General features: G+C 36.4%; 1 protein-coding gene, 1 long non-coding RNA gene and 1 pseudogene across 2 annotated transcripts; 2 read left to right on the plus strand and 1 right to left on the minus strand.

The window, feature by feature from the left end:
* Nucleotides 1-6,180: 6,180 nt before the first annotated feature.
* Nucleotides 6,181-7,384, plus strand: LOC125219455 (small ubiquitin-related modifier 2-like). The gene is made up of 3 exons (XM_048121431.1): nt 6,181-6,337; nt 6,909-7,058; nt 7,171-7,384. The coding sequence occupies exons 1-3, from the start codon at nt 6,260-6,262 to the stop codon at nt 7,234-7,236; spliced, it is 294 nt and encodes a 97-aa protein (XP_047977388.1). The 5' UTR covers nt 6,181-6,259; the 3' UTR covers nt 7,237-7,384.
* A 5,453-nt stretch (nt 7,385-12,837) lies between these two features.
* LOC125185192 lies at nt 12,838-13,224 on the plus strand (annotated as a pseudogene).
* A 4-nt stretch (nt 13,225-13,228) lies between these two features.
* LOC125185193 lies at nt 13,229-16,497 on the minus strand. The gene is made up of 3 exons (XR_007170081.1): nt 15,172-16,497; nt 13,958-14,095; nt 13,229-13,479 (listed from the first exon to the last, which is right to left on the minus strand). It is a non-coding gene; the product is annotated as an uncharacterized LOC125185193 (long non-coding RNA).
* Nucleotides 16,498-21,720: the final 5,223 nt, after the last annotated feature.

The raw sequence follows: 21,720 nt of genomic DNA on the forward strand, positions 1-21,720 counted from the left end.
TTAGACTTTGTTAAGTTAACTTATACATTTAAACATGCATTAACATCCATTAAATGTAAAACATAACAACATTATGACAAAAATAATCTGTTTTATTCATTGGAAAATAAAATAAGAGTTTTACAGTATTCAATCACTCGAAACGTGATTTCTAGTATACAAACTCTAACAAGCTGCCCACTAAAACAATAGGTGCTGCACATGAAAATATGCTCTTCAACTTGACCCAAATTGACCCCTCGTTTGGTAGAGAATCTGATCAGCAAAAATTGAACTCTTCGGGTATGTAGTGTCTCACCCTGCCAATTACTATTGTCTCCTAATGCCCCAACAAGAGCGCTCCACTCAATGTAAAAATTCCCACCAAAATAAGTGACCAAGAAAACAATGCGAGGAGAATACATTTTTTGTGGTCGAGCAGCATCCGAATAGTTGCATGTCCCCACTCAGATCTCGATCATAGGTTATCCCCAATATCATGGAATCCATCAAATGCAAGAAACTCGACCCACCTCAAGTATCAAAGCGATGGTGGATTCTGCACTATGCTTTCTCAATTCCACAATATTCAACATACCCTTCTTTACTTCGAGCGTAGTACTGGTGTCCGAATGGAAGCGCCTTCATATATCGTGCACCAAAACCTCATTGGAGTAATTAGCATTAGAAGATAACTCTGACCGACATGCGACGTGCCCAAAGCATTGCGATCATCGAATTTAATGCCACAGACAAAGGAGGGATCATCTCCAGGATTTATGGGCACAAAGAATTTGAGGTAGCGACTCGAGATGAAACTGATTCGGTTGTTCGGGAACCTGGCGGTTGCCAACTCATGCTAAAACTTCTGTCCAAACGTGGCACAACGTTGCACGGAGGGATCGAACGACCATCCCAGGCGAGTGACTGTTCAAATCTAAACAATTCTCCATCACCTAAACTCCGCAAAGTATGTTTCTCTAGGCATGGCTTCATATTATTACGAAAGGATGGCCTAGGACTAGCTGCATATAGAGGATCTTTTTGCGCAGATACAAAAGAAAGAGAAGCAGGAACCGTATCGACCATCGATTTAAAGATAAGTTTTGTGAATCCCCTTCAAATAATTCCGGAGCAAAGGATGATATGAACCAGTTGGTTGTTCAACTTCTAAAGCAGCAAGGGCGATCTCCACTTGATATGCATCTGCTCTATTTGATACCCAACTCGCTCGAACAACATGGAATTTGATGCACACGATCTACTACGATTGATAGCTCCTCCACATTTAATTCCCGAGCGAGTACTTGTGATGTTCTCTGGCTTCAACATCAGCTAAGTCACCCTATATCTCACCTAGAATGTGCCTCCCATGGTAGTATCCCCACCTATGTGATATTCGCGAAATCGTATCACACGAGACATCTTCATTGCCGCAAAACCGAGCCGCATCCGGGAAATTTAAGAATCCAACGTGACTTTGTTTGGTGCATAAACAATAATCTCGATTGATGGACATCGTCTACCATATGTGAATGCCCATCAAGGAACTCGGGGTAAAATGATGATAGACGCCACCAAGAAATCCTCCCAACCCTTGCCGGGATTATGACCAGTCCACCATCCGAGCCGGGGGATCAAACAAGTATTGAGTAAGGTACAGTCCGATCGGATGAGGGTATACCGGTGGTTGTAATAAATCTGCATATTACAAATCCACTCTACGGCATTCTCTCCGTCAAAACGAGGAGGATCAACTCGTAAGCGCGGCAAGGTTGCGTAGTGTTATGCCGGCGTGCCTCAGGTGCGATGGTGGTAGTGACCAGCTGCACGAAGGCATCACAACCGGATCCGGAGGCTCTTTCACTCGTGCGCCGGCGACGGCGCTATGAGTTTGGCGAGGTTTCCTCAATTCGTTTGTGAACTGAATCTTGTTGTAGTGCGAATGAGTCGTGCCTTCGAATCGCCATCGAACGTGTGGAAAAGAGTAGCTCAAGAAAGCACCAATTGATAGGATTTGAATCCTATCGAATGATTAGAGCACACGAGATTGTGAAGAAGACGATGTAAAAACCTATTGCGTCAACTAGGGTTTCGAACTTGGGTTTCAAGAAAAGATTTTTAATTTCTTTGTTCTTGAATGCCTTTTTGACTCTCTAATGGACCCTTTATATGAGTCCGGACTCCTTGATTCGACTCTACGAATCGGAAAGAATCAAGAAAAACCCGAAAAGATATAATAAAATCTACCTAAAGATATTGTTCAATAAAAATAATAAAGCAAGGACATAATTAAGGAAAATAACTATTCTAACTAATATAACGAGTAGCCTGTTGCTGGTGGCCGATCTTCGGCGTCAGACTCGTTCAGTTGATCATTTGGTTCGAGGTCCCTATCACACAGCCTGCACAAACCCACTAACCTCAGACAAAGCTCAATTTTTTCCCTAGGCAGTGGTTTGGTCAGCATGTCTGCTGGGTTCACAGCCGTATCAACTTTGATCAGCTTCACCCGTCCACTTTCAACTTCTTCCCTCACGAAGTGCAGCCGCACATCAATGTGTTTGCTGCGCTCATGAAACACTTGATGCTTAGCTAAGCTCAGCACCATTGTTATCAAACCCTATGGAAACATGCTGCTCCCCCCAAAGTCGGTAGCAATCCCTTTCAACCATACACTTTCTTTCACGATGCTGTTAATGCAATGTATACGCTTCGGTTGTGGATAGAGCCACCACATTCGCAAGCTCGACTTCCAACTCACAGCTGCACCGAACATGGTGAAGATGTACTCCGATTGTGATTTTCTGGTATCAACACTTCCTGCCGAAATCACATCACGAAACCTATCGAGCATCCTTCTCAGGGTAAATCGCTCTTGAACAAAAATCCCAACATCTCCAGCTCCTTTGAGATATCCCAGGATCCATCTCAAGGCTTGCCAATGCTCCTTTCCATGGTTGCTCATGTACGCTTTCAACTAATTGCTTGTGCCCATCGCTGTGATCATGGCATCTCACGCTCCTCCAAATTTTAAATTGGGGATAGTCCCCATTTAACCTTTCTTCTTTATTCTTTGGTGTTTGCCCCCGAGATAGCTTGAAATTTTGAGCCATGGGGTAGTTGTTATTTTGGGAAATTTATCCTTACGAATCTCTTCAAAACTCGAGATATAGTATCGACCCCGCCGTTTCTCTCTTTTCTTTTTTCCCTCACAATATTCTCCCAAATTCGTTTGGCTGCCTAGATCTTTCATATCAAATGCCAAGCTTAAATCATCTTTAACTTTTTGAACTTAACTTTGAGGCACCTGTCTAGTATATCATAAACATATAAAAGCAAATAGCACAATGGCTCCCCCTTTCTTCTTGATATACACCATTCTATGCTAGACCTCTAAAGTCATTCTAAACATATCATCAAACTTCTTATGCCCCTTCCCTACTTCCCCCTATATGCTCTTTTTAAGTACAAAAAACTTTGTTCCCCTTCTTTAAAAAATTGGGGACACATGTATATAGTTTCCCCCAATTTCCCCAGAAAAACGCGGTTTTAAATCTATCGCTCAAGCTCCCAGTCCTCCAGCCACAATCGCCAACAAGATCCTAATTGATGTGTTTTACAAGGTGAAAACATTTCATTATATATCCTGCTCTTGTGTGAACCCCAGCTACCCCTTGCTTTGAATCTAACTTGTTGGTTATGGGATTCAAATTTCCCCCAAACCCATTGGGCCTCCTGCTTCTGCCCTCCACCTTATCTACAGAACCCAGGTGCCATTCTTGATAAAAATCATCTCATCAATCATGGCTTTCGGCCTTTTTCTCTTTCTCTAAATTATTTCTTCCTTGTATGAACTAGGCTCGAAAACTCAATCTCTTACCCCACCACAAGGCAAAATACAACAATTCGGAATTGCTTGGTTTGGAGGTCTTATTTTTTTCCTTCTTTCTCCCCCAAAATTTGGTAGTTCCTAAAATGGGTTCCCCTCATTCTCGGACATTTCATCGGGAAAACCCTTTCCCCAAACTTCATCCCCCGGTCTGCTCTTGAGTCCCCCCTCAAAATAAATCGGGAAAATTGCTCTGCTTATCAAGCTTCTTGAAGGGCATATCACCCTTACAAAGGTCACATTTTGGGCTCATCAGGGCGGAGATGTGACCCTTTCACCCGAGCTCTTACCCCACTTGGTCTACTTCCATATAAAGGCTTTGCATCAATGTCTTGGATGAGAATAGTCCCCATCTTCCATATCATCCGTTTGGAGTGTCCCCATCAATTGGAAGATGGGCATTTATTGATCTTTCCCTGCGGTACCCAATTCGCCAAAACCTTTTCCCTCACGGTAAACAACTACACGACCCTCATAATAGTTCTATTGCCCTCTCCCCCCCTTTTGTTGGGGTTTAGTGGAACAGTTCGGTGTTTTTTTATCCCCTTTGCTTTGACAAAACAACTAAACTCTTTGAAAAGAACTCAAAGCCTTTCTTTTAAGGCACTTCACCACCCCCCTTCTTTTTCCCCCCCGGCCCCAAATCTTTAAACTTAAGCTTGTTTTTTCTTTAGTATATAGACCCAAAAAATTCTGAGTAGTCTTATTATCTCTTATGTACCCCTCCTCCAACAGACAACACAAGGGGAAGGTCCCCCCAAAAACCTTAAAAAATTTGTAAATGGGGGCCAATATTTTCCCCTTCGATATGGGAGTTTAGCCTTTCCCAAAAAGTATTCCTCCGGTTTGCCCTGCATCTCGGTTTTGCCTTGGATGACTTCCCTTTTCAAGGCTCTTTAATTCCCCCTGGTGGGTGCCCCAAACTCAAAAGCCAAACTTCCTTGAATCGTCTTTCTTGAATGGCTTCTTGCCCTTGAATTTCATTATATTCAAACTCTCCGGCGTTGCATCACTGGCCTTATCTCCATTTCGATGGAGCTCCTTGGCTCTCCGAGCGGATTGCACCTGCGACAAAGTGATAGTCCCCTCCCTTCCAAATAAGATCGCATCCCTCATCTGGTCATACATCTTCGGCAGAGCATTCAAGAGCAATATGGCCTTGTCTTCTTCATCGAGCTTAACATCGATATTCTCGAGGTCATCGACAGCTCTTGTTAAAATCCCTCAATTGCTCCATGATGTTCTTCTCCTCCGTAAACATATATGAATACAATCGCTGCTTCACAAAAAGACGATTAGCAAGCGATTTAGTCATATACAGATCTTCGCACTTCTCAAGAATACCCAACGCCGTGGTCTCCTTAGACACTTCCCGCAGAACTTTATCCCCAAGACTCAAAACCACCACGCTATGCGCTTTAGCGAGAACCTCCGCTCGCTTACTCTTGGCTTTGTCGTCGAGAACCACCGTCGGATCATCCTTATTCAATGCATCTGCCAATCCCTGTTGAATTAGCATCGCCTTAATCTTCATCCTCCATAGACCGAAGTCATTCTTACCGGTAAACTTCTTCGCTTCAAATCTGGAAGCCATTACAATCGATTAAGAACAGAACATCACCTCCACCGTTCCCACAGTCGGCGCCACTTGTTGGATTTGATCGGAGATAATGTTGGTTGAAGATCGCAAAGATTGAGCAAGAATTGAGATGTGTATTCGAAATTGGGAGAGAAAAGAATTACAACTCAAATTGGGGAAAAACACGTTTTTAGCTAGACTCTCTCTACTCACTTGCTAATTCTGTTTTAAGCTAAGCAGCTAAGTAACTAAAAACAAATCCTATAGCTAGGATATAATCTAACTAAACAATCAATCTAATGGTCCATAGGCTTTCCCAGCTGATTTCCTCAACACTTAACATTTCCCTTTGTTTCTTTCTGCATTAGTCATTGCATCTAAGCAATTAACCTTTACAGAGTTTATATAAAAAATAATTATAATAAAGAGGCTTTGGCTTTTTTTAAGAATCACGGTTTACACTGATTGGATTATAACCAAATTGGAAGAAGATTTTGATTTTATTTAAGTTTTTTTTATATTGTTAGTAGCTAGCACAAAATATTGTATACTTCAAAATTAATTAAAAATAAGATTACGAATTAGTCTATATTTAATTTAAGCAAAGATATTTATTTATACAATAATTGATAATTAACTATATTTAGTCCCTCTAATTTACCCTCCAAATTGGATTACAATTTCTAGTATATCTGGTAAATTCGCAATGCGAAACGGGTCGGGTGAAATCACAAGTTAAAAAGGGAAGTGGAAGAAGAAATGCAATTCATTTCGCATAGAGAGTGAAACGACGGCGTCTGAGACTGACAATGTCTACTCCCGGTGAGGAAGATAAGAAGCCCGGTGGTGATCAAGCCGGACACATCAATCTCAAAGTCAAAGGCCAGGTTCATCTCCTCTATCTCCTTCAAATTATACCTCTATACTTTTATTTGGTTCATGTTATTATGTTTTTGAATTCGTTTGATTGCTCTAGGGTTTTGAAATTCACTAAATTTTACTTTTTTTCTTACGAATCTCTTCTTTCTGGCTGCTTCTTTACCGATTTACAACTACGATCGGGGGTGATGGGACGAAATTGCGTTGATTAAGGCGTAGATATTCTCTTTTTTTTGGTTATTATATGAAAAATTTTGTACTTGTCAGGGAAAAAGGGGGAATTCTAAAAGCATATATAAAATACAAAAGGTTAACTTGAGAATTTAAGAGTTTGTTGTGATTCTCGCACCTAGAAGTTTGTTTCTCTCTCGAGTTGTTTTACATCATAAGATTTGATTGTGTTAGTGAGGCAATTTTATCTCTATAGATTGTGTGAGATAATTTTTTTGAGTTTTAAATCTTTTGAGTTGGATTATGGTACACATGTGGCAAATATATGGCCATTTTGTGTTTTTGTTGGACTCATTCTTTTTTATGAAGCATGCTACCGATATAACTTCGTTAATTCGGCTTGTGTAGGATGGAAATGAGGTATTTTTCAGAATTAAACGAAGCACGCAGCTGAAGAAGCTTATGCATGCTTATTGTGACCGGCAATCAGTGGATTTTAACTCCATTGCCTTTCTGTTTGATGGGCGTCGCCTCCGGGTCGAGCAGACTCCTGATGAGGTCTTATTTTCTTGATTCAGATCTCCTTTTCTGTCCAAACTAACACATGTGTATTGCTTAAGTTTTCTTGTTTCCTTTGTAGTCTTGACGTTTAGTTCTTGTGCCTTTGCAGCTGGAGATGGAGGATGGTGATGAGATAGATGCTATGTTACACCAGACTGGAGGTGCATTTGCTTAGATGAGTATGGTGCTTGGATATGTATTATGAATTAACTCTAGTTACCAAATTACTTGAGGCTTTATCAGGATGTATCTGTGTTCACATTTCCTGTTATATAACTTGCTAGATTGAGTATGCTTTATGCTATATGTTTTCCCCCGTTTAATCTCTCTATAGCTTTCGATGATAAGAACTTAGCTCAATTTATATCATCATCTGTTTTAGGAGAAATATTGGGTTACTATCTGGTTGATGGAAGTCTGGCCAAAAGTAAGCATTCCTTTGGTAGTTAAGATGTGCCTTATTCAAAGATTATAGATATGACATTCATTGGAAGTCATATTATGCTTTCAATAATATGAACAGTTGGGGATACAATGGACATGTATTAAGCAGTTAACATCAAATGCAGACAATGCTAGGATTGATCAGCTTTGTCTAATGGAATAGGAGTATGTAATTTGTGTCTGGAAAAGAGGTAAAAGAGTTAGATGGGTAGTGGTTCTATTGAAGCTTTGAAAAGCAGCAACTTTTCAAATGTTTCGCTAATCAGATCGTGGTTAGTCCTTTTTCGGTAGACAACTATGGGCCCGTTTGGACGGATGGATTTGAGCCTAAAGATGATTAAGCCCATGTTTGGATGGAAAGATTACATCCACAACTTCATCCAAGACTTAATCAGATATGGATTGTCCCTCGACTCTCAGTCACCGTCTCCCCCTCTGAAAGGCTGTGATTAACATTTCTTCCTTTTCGAGCTTTTGCTTTTTTTTTACAAAATCAATCTATGCTATTGCCCAAATATGCAAGAAGTATCATTTGGGTATTTCAACAATGTGAAGAGATGGGAAGAAAACCAAATTCCAAAATTGGTAATTTTAATGTCCTCATATCCTGCTGTTGTGTTGATTGAAAGAAGAGGATGATTGGATGAAGGAACTTTTCATGGGTAGAAATTTGGGTAAATGTTCTCGTTTGTTGATCGTTACTCCCTCCGTTACTTAAAAATAGGGACATTTGAAACGACACCGGTTTTAATGCAAAGTTTGGTAAAGTAAGAGAGAGAGAGAGAAAAATTGATAAAGTAAGAGATGAGAGACAAAAATAATGGAATTAATGGTAGTGGATTATGTGGCTCACTTTATAAGGGTGTAAAGATTTCCAAAAATAGAAAGTTTGAAAGTTGTTATTTTTAAGAAACAGACTAAAAAGGAAAGAGTTGCTATTTTTAAGAAACAGATGGAGTATTATTTTATAGAATTTAGGGTTTTATTTAGTCGGAAAGTGACATGATTTCGTTTTGCAATATTAATATGTGGTTAATCTTTTGTAAAATCAACTATAATTTTTTTAATATTTCAAAATTGTCCCAAAATTGATGTACTACTCCATCCGTTCCATATTAATAGTGTCATTCTACCATTTTGTTACGTTCCATAGTAATAGAGTCATTTCCTTTTTTAGTAAAAGTCAACACATTTTTCTACTCCTATTTTATTCTCTCTTAGTACTTTTTTCTCTCTTCATCTCTCACCTTTTTTATTTTCCACTTTATTCTCCCTTTACTTAGCTCACCTAACACAATTTTTTTTAATCTTCGTGCCGAAAAGAAACGCCTCCATTATTATGGAACAGAGAGAGTATGAGATAAAATCTTATTTCGGATAAAACATTGCCGTTTTTATCAACACCTAGAAAAAATGAAGTCATTTTCCAAAACAAATCGTTTTATTGTCCAATCATGTTAATTTTGTCATGCTATTTTCAACTTTCACCATTGTGGGACAACCGAAAAAAAAGGTGAAATTTTTTATATTCAAATTTCTAAAGTCATAGACAAAGGTCAACGAAACTTACAATTTAAGTGCTATCATCCTTATTTTTATATATATAGAGGGTGCTTATTTGCCAGCTTTCTTAAATTATTAATTCTGGTAACTCATCAATGCAGCGTATTAAAAATATCAACGTGATAACATATAAAATATAAACTTAATTGATATTTTAATGAGAAATTTCAAAAAAGGGGATCAAATTCGCCGATCTTTCGAAATTTGAGATTAAATTCGTTGATCTTTCGAAATATGGGATCTAGGCCTGCGAATTTTTTAGAATAAGAGATTTTTGCTTTTTTTTTTTTATCTTTTATCTCTTCTTTTTCATACTCCCTCCGTTCCACAAAGTTTGTCCCAGTTTGACCTGAAGCGAGTTTTAAGAAATTGTTTGACTTTATACACGCTCTCCGTTCCTTATTAATTGTCCATTTTGATTTCGGTACAAGTTTTAAGAAATATAAAGGAAAGTGGATTAAAAAAGTTAGTGGAATATGAGTCCACTTTTATTTATTGGTTTTATAATAAAATGTGAGTGAAATAAGTTAGCGGAATGTAGGGTCTGCTTATTATTTATGATAAAAGTGAAAGTGGACTATTAATGATGGACAGATGAAACTGGCAAAAGTGGACAATTAATAGGGGACGGAGGGATTATTAAATAAAGGTGTGCAGTGGAATAAGGGTTCACACTGAGGAGATTGAGAAGTGTATTTAATGTCTATTTTTGGAAAGATTCCAATTGAGATAAACTTTGTGTGATAGACGAAAATGGTAAAATGAGATAACTTTTATTTGACGGAGGGAGTATTATTTCTCCTCCAATATTTATTAATTGACAAAATTACCCTCTCCAATTTGGACCTAAAAATTGAAAAAACAATCTAACGCTCTACTCCGCCTCTTTCGCTCCACTCCAAATCAGCCTCCACCCTCCTCCTGCATCCTCCACGGCGCCTCCCCTCTTCACTGTCTTTGCCGCCTCTTTCCCCCACTACAAACCCCACTTTCCTCCTCCACTGGGTGCTTGTATATTATTACTCTACGTTCCTTCATAGTTGAGTCATTTTTTCATTTCGGAAAGTTCTCTCATAGTTGAGTCATTTCCATATATAGTAATTTTTTCCTCTCTCATACTTTACTCTCTTATACTTTATTCTCTCTACTTTATTCACTTTTTACTTTATTCTCTCTACCTTTTTTCTTTCTTATTTTTTTATCTATTTATTTAACATACCCAACATTCATTTCTTAAACTCCGTGCCGAAAAGTTCCGCCTCAACTATGAGGGAACGTAGGGAGTATTTTTTGTATGCTTATACATATATATGCATACTGTCTGATGCAAAGTAGAGTTTAAGAGGAAAATAATGAGTAATTAGGTGGTTATTGAATAAATTTTTAAGTAATGTATTTTCATATCTAAATCGAAATAAAATACTCCCTCCGTCCATAAAAGGTATAGTAATTTGTGTATGACACGAGTTTTAATGTAGAATTGGTAAAGTAAGAGATAAGGGATAAAAGTAAGAGAAAAAGAGAAAAAATAAGTGAGAATTAGTGTTAGTGGAATGATGTGTAGGATTATTATTTGTTGAAAGCTTTCCATAAATGAATGTGCTCTATTTTTTGTGGACGGCCAAAAATGATAATTGTGCTATATTTTTTGTGGACCCTGTATTTAAAATTAATCTATTCTTATAACTAGTATTGCACACGCCCGTGCGATGCACAAACTGAAATAATTAAAATATTTTTAATCAAAATCAATTAAACAAAACTACGAATAATATTATTATATAAAAATTGTAATTAATTAATGTGTACTCCATAATACAATTAATTATTGGTGAAGAAATTTATAAAATTTTATATAAATGATTTACACCAAATCTTCAAACCAAAATATATATTCACATACTTTATTTACTTTTTCAGTTTTGCATATATATTTTATATAAATTACTATATATCGACCTTCAACTTATACTCTGTGTTCTAATCAACGAGTGTGCCTATTACTTTATTACTTTAATTTTTATTTTAATTAAAAGACTATCATATTTCTTTCTTTTTCATTTCTCATTTAATTTGTTTATACTATTATACATCAAAATTTATTTATTTAAATTGATAAATTTTTAAAAAATACATATTTATTTATGACATTAATTAGTTTAAATTAATAAGGCATATAACTTAAATAAAAAATCAGTTTTGCGTATATATTTTATATAAATTACTATATATCAACCCTCAACTTATACTTTGTGTTATAATCAATATGAGTGTGCCTATTACTTTATACTTTAATTTTTATTTTACTTAAAAGAATATCAAATTTCTTTCTTTTTCATTTCTCATTTAATTTGTTTATACTATTATAAATCAAAATTTATTTGTTTAAATTGATAAATTATTAAAAAACACATACTTATTTATGACATTAATTAGTTTAAATTAATATGGTGTATAACTTAAATAAAAAAAATTAAGAAATCCCATAACGTAACTTTAGTAATCGGTTGATGAAACTCATTGATTGAAATATATAACTAAACGAAGCTTTAATAAATTAAACCTAATGTATAAAATCGCGTTTTCATACCACAACGTCTTCTTCCAGAATTTTGCGTCCTCCCAGAAATTGATCTTCCCATATTGAACTTCATCTAACATGGTCAAAGTATGTTGTTATTTTCTTATCAGCATTTAACATAAGCAGATCCACGGGAAATGATGCTCTCGAAGGGATGGAAGCAAACAATCGTAACAGAAGCGCAGTGGCCTGGAGAACAACCACTGGATCGGGAGAATGTCCCCTTGCTCATCTATTTTATTTGTACATAGTGAGAAAATATGTACGTTCAAACCCCAAAAATATATGACTCCCTATAAGAAAAATGAAACTGATCATTATAAAAGTATCATTACATGTACAAAGTAAATCATGAATAACAAAAGGCCATCTGTTACGAACTTGAATCCTTCGAGTGGATTCTAACTCCAACAAAATAACTAAATTATGGAAATTTAGAAAACTCGATAAACTAAAGAAAATGAACTTGATAAACTAATGAAAATGGAAATATACTTTTCTATTCTTCTCTGCTTAATGCCAAAGGATTACAAATATTTATAGAGAATAATGTGCAAAGTAAATCATAAATAACAAAAGGCAATAACTAATTGATGAGAAACGTGCAACATTATGCCACTAAATATACCACTAATCCACGTGGAAACTAACTGACTCAAAACCAAAACACGTCATCTTCAACATTCATGTTTATATTTAAATTTAAATAATAATATTTATTTTAAAAGAGCATTTTCCTAAATATTCCAAAACTCACCTTTATATATTGTATAGATGGATAGATAAATTATGGATTAGTTATACTCCACGTATATATGGAAACTGATAAATTAATATATATGGAAAATATCCTAGCATCGAGCCACTCTTATTGATCTCAAATCTACAATATAGATTTGTAGATAGTAGATTATTTTCTTTAATAAGATCTTTATTTAGATAGTAGATTTTTATCTCCTATAATTTAATATTGGAATATTATAGTTTGAAATTAATTGTTTCATAATATTTATTGTCAGTCTATATATTAGTACATTTTTGTTAACAATTTTCACATAAAGATATTGATTATAATTTTATTTAATTAATTTGTATTCTAAAAATTAATATTTTAAAATTATTTTAGTCTGTGCATACTACTATAAAAATCAAGGTTATTTCTTTTAATTCCAACATTACTACGAAATTTCCGTCGAAGATGATGGAGCTACGGTTGGTGCAGGGGAGTGTGTTGAAGAAGGTTGTGGAATCGATCAAGGAGCTTGTAACCGATGCCAAGTTCGACTGCTCCCCCACGGGTTTGTCGCTGCAGGCTTTCGATCCCAGCCACTTGGCGCTGGTGGCGCTGCTGCTCCGTTCGGAGGGATTCGACCACTACCGCTGCGACCGAAACATCTCCATGGGGATGAACCTCAACACCATGACTAAAATGCGATATCATCACTTTGAAGGTCCACCACGGCACCGACTCTGTCACTTTCATGTTCCAATTTTTTATTTTTTTTTACAGCACAAGATAATAAGAAGTCAAATTTTGAGATGAAGCTGATGGACATTGAGAGTGAGCATCTTTGTCTACCACTCTCACTTTAAGTTTGTCCGAGGACCTTCCATTGGTGGTCGAGTATAAGATTGCAGAGATGGGCTACATACACTTCTACTTGCCTCCCAAGATTGACGAAGATTGAGGAGTATGATCCGTTCCTTTATAGTTTACTCATTTTTTCATTTTGAGAAGTTCTTTCATAGTTGTCATTTTCACGTCCTCCCCTGATTTAAAGTTTTGAGCAGATCTATTTGATGTTTTGTGATCCAAATCATACTTGGTACCTAAATAAGAAAACAGAGAAAATAAATCATTATGTCATTAACTATATAAGCAGATCAACCAAAGATACAATGCTAATTAGACGAAGCAGGACAGGTTTCAGTTTTAATCATCACAAGGCTACTAACAAATTTCAATGCACCATTTTACCATATTGTCTCATGCACATATTTTCATTCAGAGAATTTTTTTTCATTCCTATTCAAATTAAACAAGCTAAACTAGAAAAAAAAAAAGAAGAAAAAAAGAAAAAAAGAGTAATTTATGTCTATATTGCAAATCTTTGATTGGAATAGTTGAGTCCTGCCACTGTCATTATAAGCCCAAGATTTTGATTGTGCTGATGAAAGGATAGGTGGATCATATGACACCAAAACTTGTCAGATAATTCCTACGTATGGGACTTAAATAGTTTAGTACAGCAAGAATACATGTTCCTATTAAGGTAAATATGTCACTTTATGGGAAGAAGAATATCACCTTTGCAAAATTCACCAATTGCTATCTTTATTTTCTCGTTGTATCCGGTTCTTCCAATGGCTTCCTTTACAAAATCCAAGCCTTCTTTCAAGCTGCAGTCACAAAAACCACCATCTTCTCCAATGTTACATTCACAGCCTGAACAAGAAGGACAAGAAGTTGCATATTTATATTGGAAACAACTACGAGGAACTCAGTAACAAGATAATCAAACAAGGGAAATGCATACTTTGTGAAACATAAACATAGAAAAGAGTTCCTTGAAAATTTGCCAATATTCTGGATGATTGAGATCGTGAAAGGTTACATCAATTGAACACACAATTGATCCTTGAGGTATACACACATATATACAACATCAAGTATACACACCAAATATAAAATCTACTTGCATACCACTAGTGTACTAAAGGAACTCCATCCGTGACATTTCAACATTCGAATGAACCACAAATGTATGTTTGTGAAATGGAAACAGACAGCGAGATGATTGGAAAAACAGAGAACAATAAGTCTCGCAATTTATCAAGTGAAATCCTAAATTAATGGTTTATTTAACTATGTTCTTGTATGTACTAATTGCACGCTTTTCTTGACAAGATAAAGTTGCAATTGAAGAAGCAATGTGAAAAATTGGCTCTTAATAATTTCAGCATGTATGTCGATTCAAGTTGAAAGCTGGGAAGTGCCTGTTTTTTCTTGGTGCACCTTGGCATTTATGCTGCATTAACAGTTGTTTTACCATACGGGTGGATTTGGTGGTCATAAAGCCAAACAACTCAACCAAGTTTCAGAACGAAATAAATATTACCACTTGATTGCTTTTAGTACTCAACAAGATATTGAAACATGCAGTTGATTGAGCTATATACAAATTTAAGAAGTTAAGAAAAGTATAAAATGAGAGCTAGAATGATGAAAAGAATTTTTGGTAACTAAATAGAACGCTTTTATGAAAATCGCTTAATTTTTTTTTTGATATGTGCATAAGATGCACCAAAATGCTCAAACCCCGGTGAGAGGCGAGCAGGGAGTTACAAGCCAAAAAACAAAGAAAACAAAACACAGACCACAGTCACTGGGAGCACTCCGCACACCAAGCAAAGACAACGAAGACAAAGAAACAACTCCTAGCCAGCCTTACACTAGCACAAACGCCACAACCCACAACAACCGCAAACCACCTATTAAAAAGGAAAAGGAAGAAAGCTAACCCCAAGTGGACATCGTAGTCTAGCTCTCTATGCCCAATCCACTCTGTGCCACTCTCTGTGAGAAAATGAGATTCTTTTTCCGTGCACTCTTCGGTTCAACCCATCCTCTAATGCTGTGTAAATTATCCATTACATGTTCTGGAGAGAATGGGAAGTCCCAACACCATCCGCGTACCCACAGACCAAGCCGCCATAAGAGCCTCTTCTTCTCGAAATCCCAATTAGGCTTGAAATCATGAAACACAACCTTTTTTCTTATATCCCAAATAGACCACGAGACAACAAAGAACATTGACACCCACAATTTCTTATCAAACTGCTGGAATGGAGCCCCATCCAAGAAAGATAGCACATTCTTGGTTCCTTGGGTAGACAAATGGATAAATTCTACCTTTCGCAGCAAAAAAAACCAAAAGATGCTACTGATCTTACAACTGAAGAAAAAGGTGCTCAATGGTTTCCGCTTCATCCTTGCATAAAGCGCAACGATCATCTTTGACGTTGTTAACTCTATATCTGAAAAGTCTCTCCCTGGTATTCAACCTGTCTTGAAGAATGAACCACATATGAAGTTGTGCCCTTGGAGGGGCGAGGTTCCTCCATGCAAGTCGCCCCTGCTCGCTCAAAGGATTCACACATTCCATAAGCTTGGTAACCTGCAAAACAAAGTTAGAGACCGAGAAGGAAACTGACTTGTCGCATGACCACACTTTCACATCTCTTGTGTTTTCCTTCAGCCTTATGTGATTCACAAATGCAAGTAGGTTCGCAACCAATTCATCTTCCTAGGCAAAGAGATTCCTTCTCCAATGAAGAATCCATCTCCACTCTCCATTAATCCATTCTCCCATTTCTTCAATTATATCATCCTTTTGTTTCGAAAGTATGAATAATCTGGGAAAACCTCTTTCAGACATTCCTCACCGGTCCATCGATCAAGCCAAAATCTTGTTTCGGCCCCGTCTCCCCCTTTCATTCTAATACCTTTTCTTGCAACTTCTTGTACCTCTTCTATGAAGCACTTGAAGTTTGTGATCTGCCCCCATATACTGATTCCTCTCACTCTGAACTTGAACTTGAGGACTCTTAGCGTTAATGATACAATGAATGGACTTGCCAATTTCTTTCCAAAGTGGTTTCTGGTCATCTGCAAATCTCCACCACCATTTAAAGAGCAGTGATGCATTCTTTATGAATATGTCTCCAACCCCTAGTCCTCCTTTATCCAGATGTCTCTGAATAATTTCCCAACGGATCAGATTACCGCCCTTTTCGCCCGCTTTCTTTCTCCAGAAGAACCGTCTTTGAAGTTGAATGATGCGACGTGCCACCTGTTTGGGTATCCTGAAAAGACTGAGATAGTACATCGGAAGATTATTGAGAACCGATTTAATGAGGATCAGTCTCCCTACCTTCGATAAAGTCTTCGATTTCCACAGAGCCAACCTTTTCTCCACTTTATTGATAGCTGGGTTCCACATGTGAACTTGCCTGGGGTTCGTGCCAAGAGGGGTGCCAAGGCTTGTTTAAGCATGGTTTTCAAAAGCAGTTTAAGCATGATTTCAATGTTATAATCCTCTTTCTTATAATTTAATAACAATCTGCTTAAATACGATTAAGCATGGTTTTCAAAAGTAGTTTGTTATTAAATTAGAAATAAATAATACTCACTTATAAAAGTTATAATCCTTCGTCCCTAACAATTTGTCACTTATTTTCTTTTCTGCTCGTCTTCAAAAATTTATCACCTTTCATTTTTATCAATTTTAGTGGTGGACTTCACATTCCATTAACTCATTTTCATTTACATTTTATTATAAAATTAATATATAAAAGTAAAATTCACATTTTACTAATTTTTTTAACCCGCTTTTTATTATATTTTTTAAAATTCATGCGAGTCAAATGTTGTCAAATTATTAAAGACAAGGAGATTACAAGGAATTAAAGGATAAGTAAATAAAATAGTGCTAGAGAGTTATGAAATAATGGCTACTTTACAAATATTCAATACTAGAAGGGCAATGATACCTTTTAAATAAAATAATAATAATTTCTTCTAGAAAGAGGATGGGATAATTTTTATGTTCTATATAATTATAGAAAGTCTAAACATTAGAATAAATAATTAAAAATAAAAATTTCTAGAATAACATAGAATTGGCTATAAATAGCACCAACCTCGTCATTTTCGAAAAGGCATTTTCGACCCCTTCTCCCCTAGTGAAGATTCTAATTAATACGTAAGTACTTAAGTATTGCTACCCTTGAAAATGATATCTCTCTTGGATTCTAATTAATACTAATATAATTAAGTTTATTTTTCTAATTAATAATAATAATATAATTAAGTTTATTTAATAAGCATCTTGAAAATTTAATTATCAATTTTTTTTAGAAATCTACGAGTTGAAAGCAAAGCCCCTTTGAAAAATGAGAAAAATAAAAAAAGGCATGCTGATGCCAGAAACCTTCCCTCCTCCCACTAGTGAGGAGGAGTTGAAAAAAAAGGGAGAATTGAAAGTTCCAAGATGATATAGAATTAGCCTGGATTCTGTCAATTTGACAGAGTCCAGAAAATTCCATTGAACTTGGTTTTGCCGCTGTTGAGGGCCTTCCCAAAAGAAGAAGTAGAGGCTATAGAGAAGACTGGGCTGGTGGTGGTTCATGCCATCGATAGCCGTGGCAAGTTCTACTCCATTGAAATTTTATAAAAGGGACAGTAATATCTAGAACGGGTTAGCTTGATCTTCAAGAAAGCAATGATGTAGGAAAACTTCATCCCTAGTGATTTTTTTTCCTACCGAAACATCTAATGATTCTTGTTTGTATTGGTTATGAGGATGTGGCTGATTACTTGGGGCGAGAGTTGAAGTGTTTGGTCAAACTGTGAGTGTTGATATTTAGTTTCTTGAATATTTATGTGCTCAAGGTAATGTGATGTTAAAAACTTGGGTGCTGAGATCTGAGTTGCTATACATTATGGTGTGAAATTGCACGATGGTGGCATTTTGAGCTATGCGTAGTTGACTAAATTTGTGTCTCAGACCTGCAATGGTGAGCCTGGATAGGCACAAGTTCTTGGGATTGTATGTCCTATTTCCATTAGATGACGATTCTTTGTATACTTGCATTCAACCATCAATGCATGCCTATTTTATGTAGTCAAAGTTCTGTGTACACAGTATTTTATGTAGTCAAAGTTCTGTGTACACAACATTCCTTGCTCTGCGATTTGAACAGCATGGGATCCATCCCCTACTAGGCCTAGGCTTATGATACCTTTTTTTGCATGGCAATTAGTGGTAGTATCTTGAAAGAAATATACCATTAAATACAAGGAGTAATTATGATAGACCTGTTGGAACATATATAGGGGTGGTTCGGTACGGTATACCGTACCGGGAGTGCCATACCGTATACCGTACCGAAAGTTACGGTATGACAAAAATCATACCGATACCGTACCGTAAGTTTCGGTATACCCGGAAATTCGGTATGGCAGTTTTCCATACCGTTACCATACCATTACCATACCGTGTTATCGGTATACCATACCGCATTTCGGTATACCGTACTTTTGCGGTATACCGAACTGCGATATGGCATTCCGATATACCGTTATACCGTGTTTTGCGGTACGGCATACCGTTATACCATTATACCGTGAAAAAATCTACTATATCCAAAATATTAAAAAAAAATCTAGTTTTCAACTACTTCAAAAAATAGGGTTCCCAATTTTGATTCTTTTATTTTTGTATAACAAAAATTCTTATTTTTTAAAATTTAGTTTAAATATAGCATATATAAATATATATTTATATATTATATATATATCAATCCGTGTACCGGTATACCACGGTATACCGAAGCATCGGTATATACCGAATCTTCGGTATACCGGTATATACCAACATACCGAATCTTCGATATACCACGGTATGGGAAATCTAATACCGTTACCGTACCGATCTCTATCGGTAAGGTATCATACCGTACCAAAAACTACGGTATACCGAAAAAACGGCTATTTTTTCGGTATTTTTTTACGGTAAGTCCGGTATTCCGGTATTTCGGTATAATTCCCCAGCCCTAAACATATATAATAAAAAATATTTTTCGAGTTTATTTTGAATTTGATAAATTGCTTGTATATTGTAAACACTCTTCATTTAATGAGAATAATAAATGTTTTCTTCATACTGTGTATTTTATTTTAATGGGTATTGGCCGTATTTTAAAGCGCCGGAAAGTAAGATCAGTCTAAGTCTTCTACATTGAAGGTTGGGTCGTGGAACAGGTCATCACAGTAGGTGGTCCAACCAATACCTTGTAGAAGTAAAACTTTTTCACAACCTTGATAGGCTTTGACTACCTATCACGAAAGGTTGCAGTGTCCATCCGAAAGTCATCTTTACCTTGAGAATGACTAGTGACACTGGTGTGGTATAGCATTGAAAGGATCTAAAATAATAGGCACGTATTTATTGCTATCTACTGTAAGACGATGTCTTGAAGATTTAATATTTCTTAATCTTTGTAATAATTTAGGACACACATTATTCGATCATACGCTGCTTTGACTTATCAGTGGGTGCGGGTTTTGTGTAACCCAATATTCCTGATATCTTGGGCAGTAGTAATTGATAACTAGTATGGTGTCAGTTTTATTATTACAATGAATCATGTGCCCGCGTGGTATGACTATATCCCCAAGAGGTGTTCAAGAAAAGTTCTATTATTCGGAAGCCCAGCCGGTTTGGATTTTATCCAAGAACAATAGAAAAGGCAAAGTATATCTTAATATACTTCTCGTACTAGACAAACTCTTGGAAATAAAGATATTGATTAATTTAAAGTCCATAGCAGACTTCAAATTAATCAATGGATATAGAAAGTCTTAGACACGAGAAATAATATATTAAAGAGGTTAACCCGGATTGCTTGTAATCACGGATTGGATGGGCGGTCAATATTTCTTCGATAGTGGCACAAGAAATATTCCATTGGCCTTATATTAAATTATGTGTTACTCCCTCCGTCCCGCTTAAGATGACACATTTTCCTTTTTAGTTTGTCCCAACTAAGATGACACATTTCCTTTTTTGGTAACTTTCTCTCTCTAATTAATACACTCAACCATTTTTTCTCACTCCTATTAAAATATTCATCTTTCTTTATCTCTCTACTTTAATACTTACATCTACCTTCTCTCTCTAATTAAACACTTTAACCAATAACTCCTAAAATCCCGTGCCGGCTAAGCAATGTGTCATCTTAGCCGGGACGGAGGGAGTATAATTTAATTAGTAAAGAAGTCCAATGTGGGAGGCCCAATCCAAGCCCCAAAGATCCTTAACCCAGCCCACATAAAACTCTATAAAAAGAGATGAAGGAGGCATGACAATACACACATCACAAGAGTGAAACCCTAGCCTCCACACATCTAATTTTCGGCCCCCTCTCTCTATAGAGAAGTCGAAATTTGCATCTTCTGTGTTCTTGACATTCTTGTCTTCTCCTTCGAGATCCCTACATTTCTAAGAGATTCCTCCCACAAGGAATTTAGATCTAGAGTTGGGTCATAGGTTAGAAGATCCTTTGTCTTGCAATCACATTGAAGAATCAAGATCTACACGTGGAGAAGTAGCGAGCCACTTCGATTCTTTGGAGAATCATCATTGTAAGTATTCAACGACATAATTTAATTATAAGTTATGTGATTAATTGCGCAATTATATGTCTCTACATGTTCAAGCATGAAACTGAATCGGTCTACATAATCACCTAAATAGATTCTTTATGTGGATTTATTTAATTTGCAATTTTCGCTGCGATTTCCCCAACAATTGGTATCAAAGCCAGGCTTTTAGGGCTCTGATTATGTGGATTTAATCTTGTTTTTACAAAAGTTACATGGATCAATGAAGAATATTTTATATCCATGAGTGAATACTCTAGATCGGCTAAAGAACATTCTAGATCTATGAATTTTATTCAAGGTTGATGAAGAATGTCTTGGCCTACAATAGAGTGTTCCAAGATCTATAGAACATATTCTAGATCTATATTATATAGTTGTTAAATGGAATATTCTAGATCTATTAAGAATATTGTAGATCTATGATAGTTTATTCTTGATCTATGTTTATTGTGTTCTACTTGTGTAGATCTACATTTTTTTTTTAAAAATGTGATGGATGATTGTTTTCATGCTTGCAATATTGCGTGATTGTTGAATCTTGTTGTTCTTCGTTTTATTGTAAACCCACGGGGGTTGACCGTGGTAGATTAGGGTTTCATACAAGAATTGAAGATGAGGCCACTAGTTCTAAAACAGTGGATGGAGCCACTAGTTCTAAATCAGTGGATGAAGAGCCCGAATCGCGCAAACGTGCAAGACCTGATCCAAGTGATGCAGTACTAAGACGTGGAAGTGGAGTCAGAACACCAAAAACATTTGGTCCTGACTACATTGCTTTTATGTTGGATGAAGAACCAACGCCAATAAAAGTAGCCTTTGTTGGCCCAGACGGGTTGCATTGG

This window comes from Salvia hispanica, chromosome 4 (genome assembly GCF_023119035.1).
Source record: "Salvia hispanica cultivar TCC Black 2014 chromosome 4, UniMelb_Shisp_WGS_1.0, whole genome shotgun sequence".
In the NCBI taxonomy this organism is placed as follows: Eukaryota; Viridiplantae; Streptophyta; class Magnoliopsida; order Lamiales; family Lamiaceae; genus Salvia; species Salvia hispanica.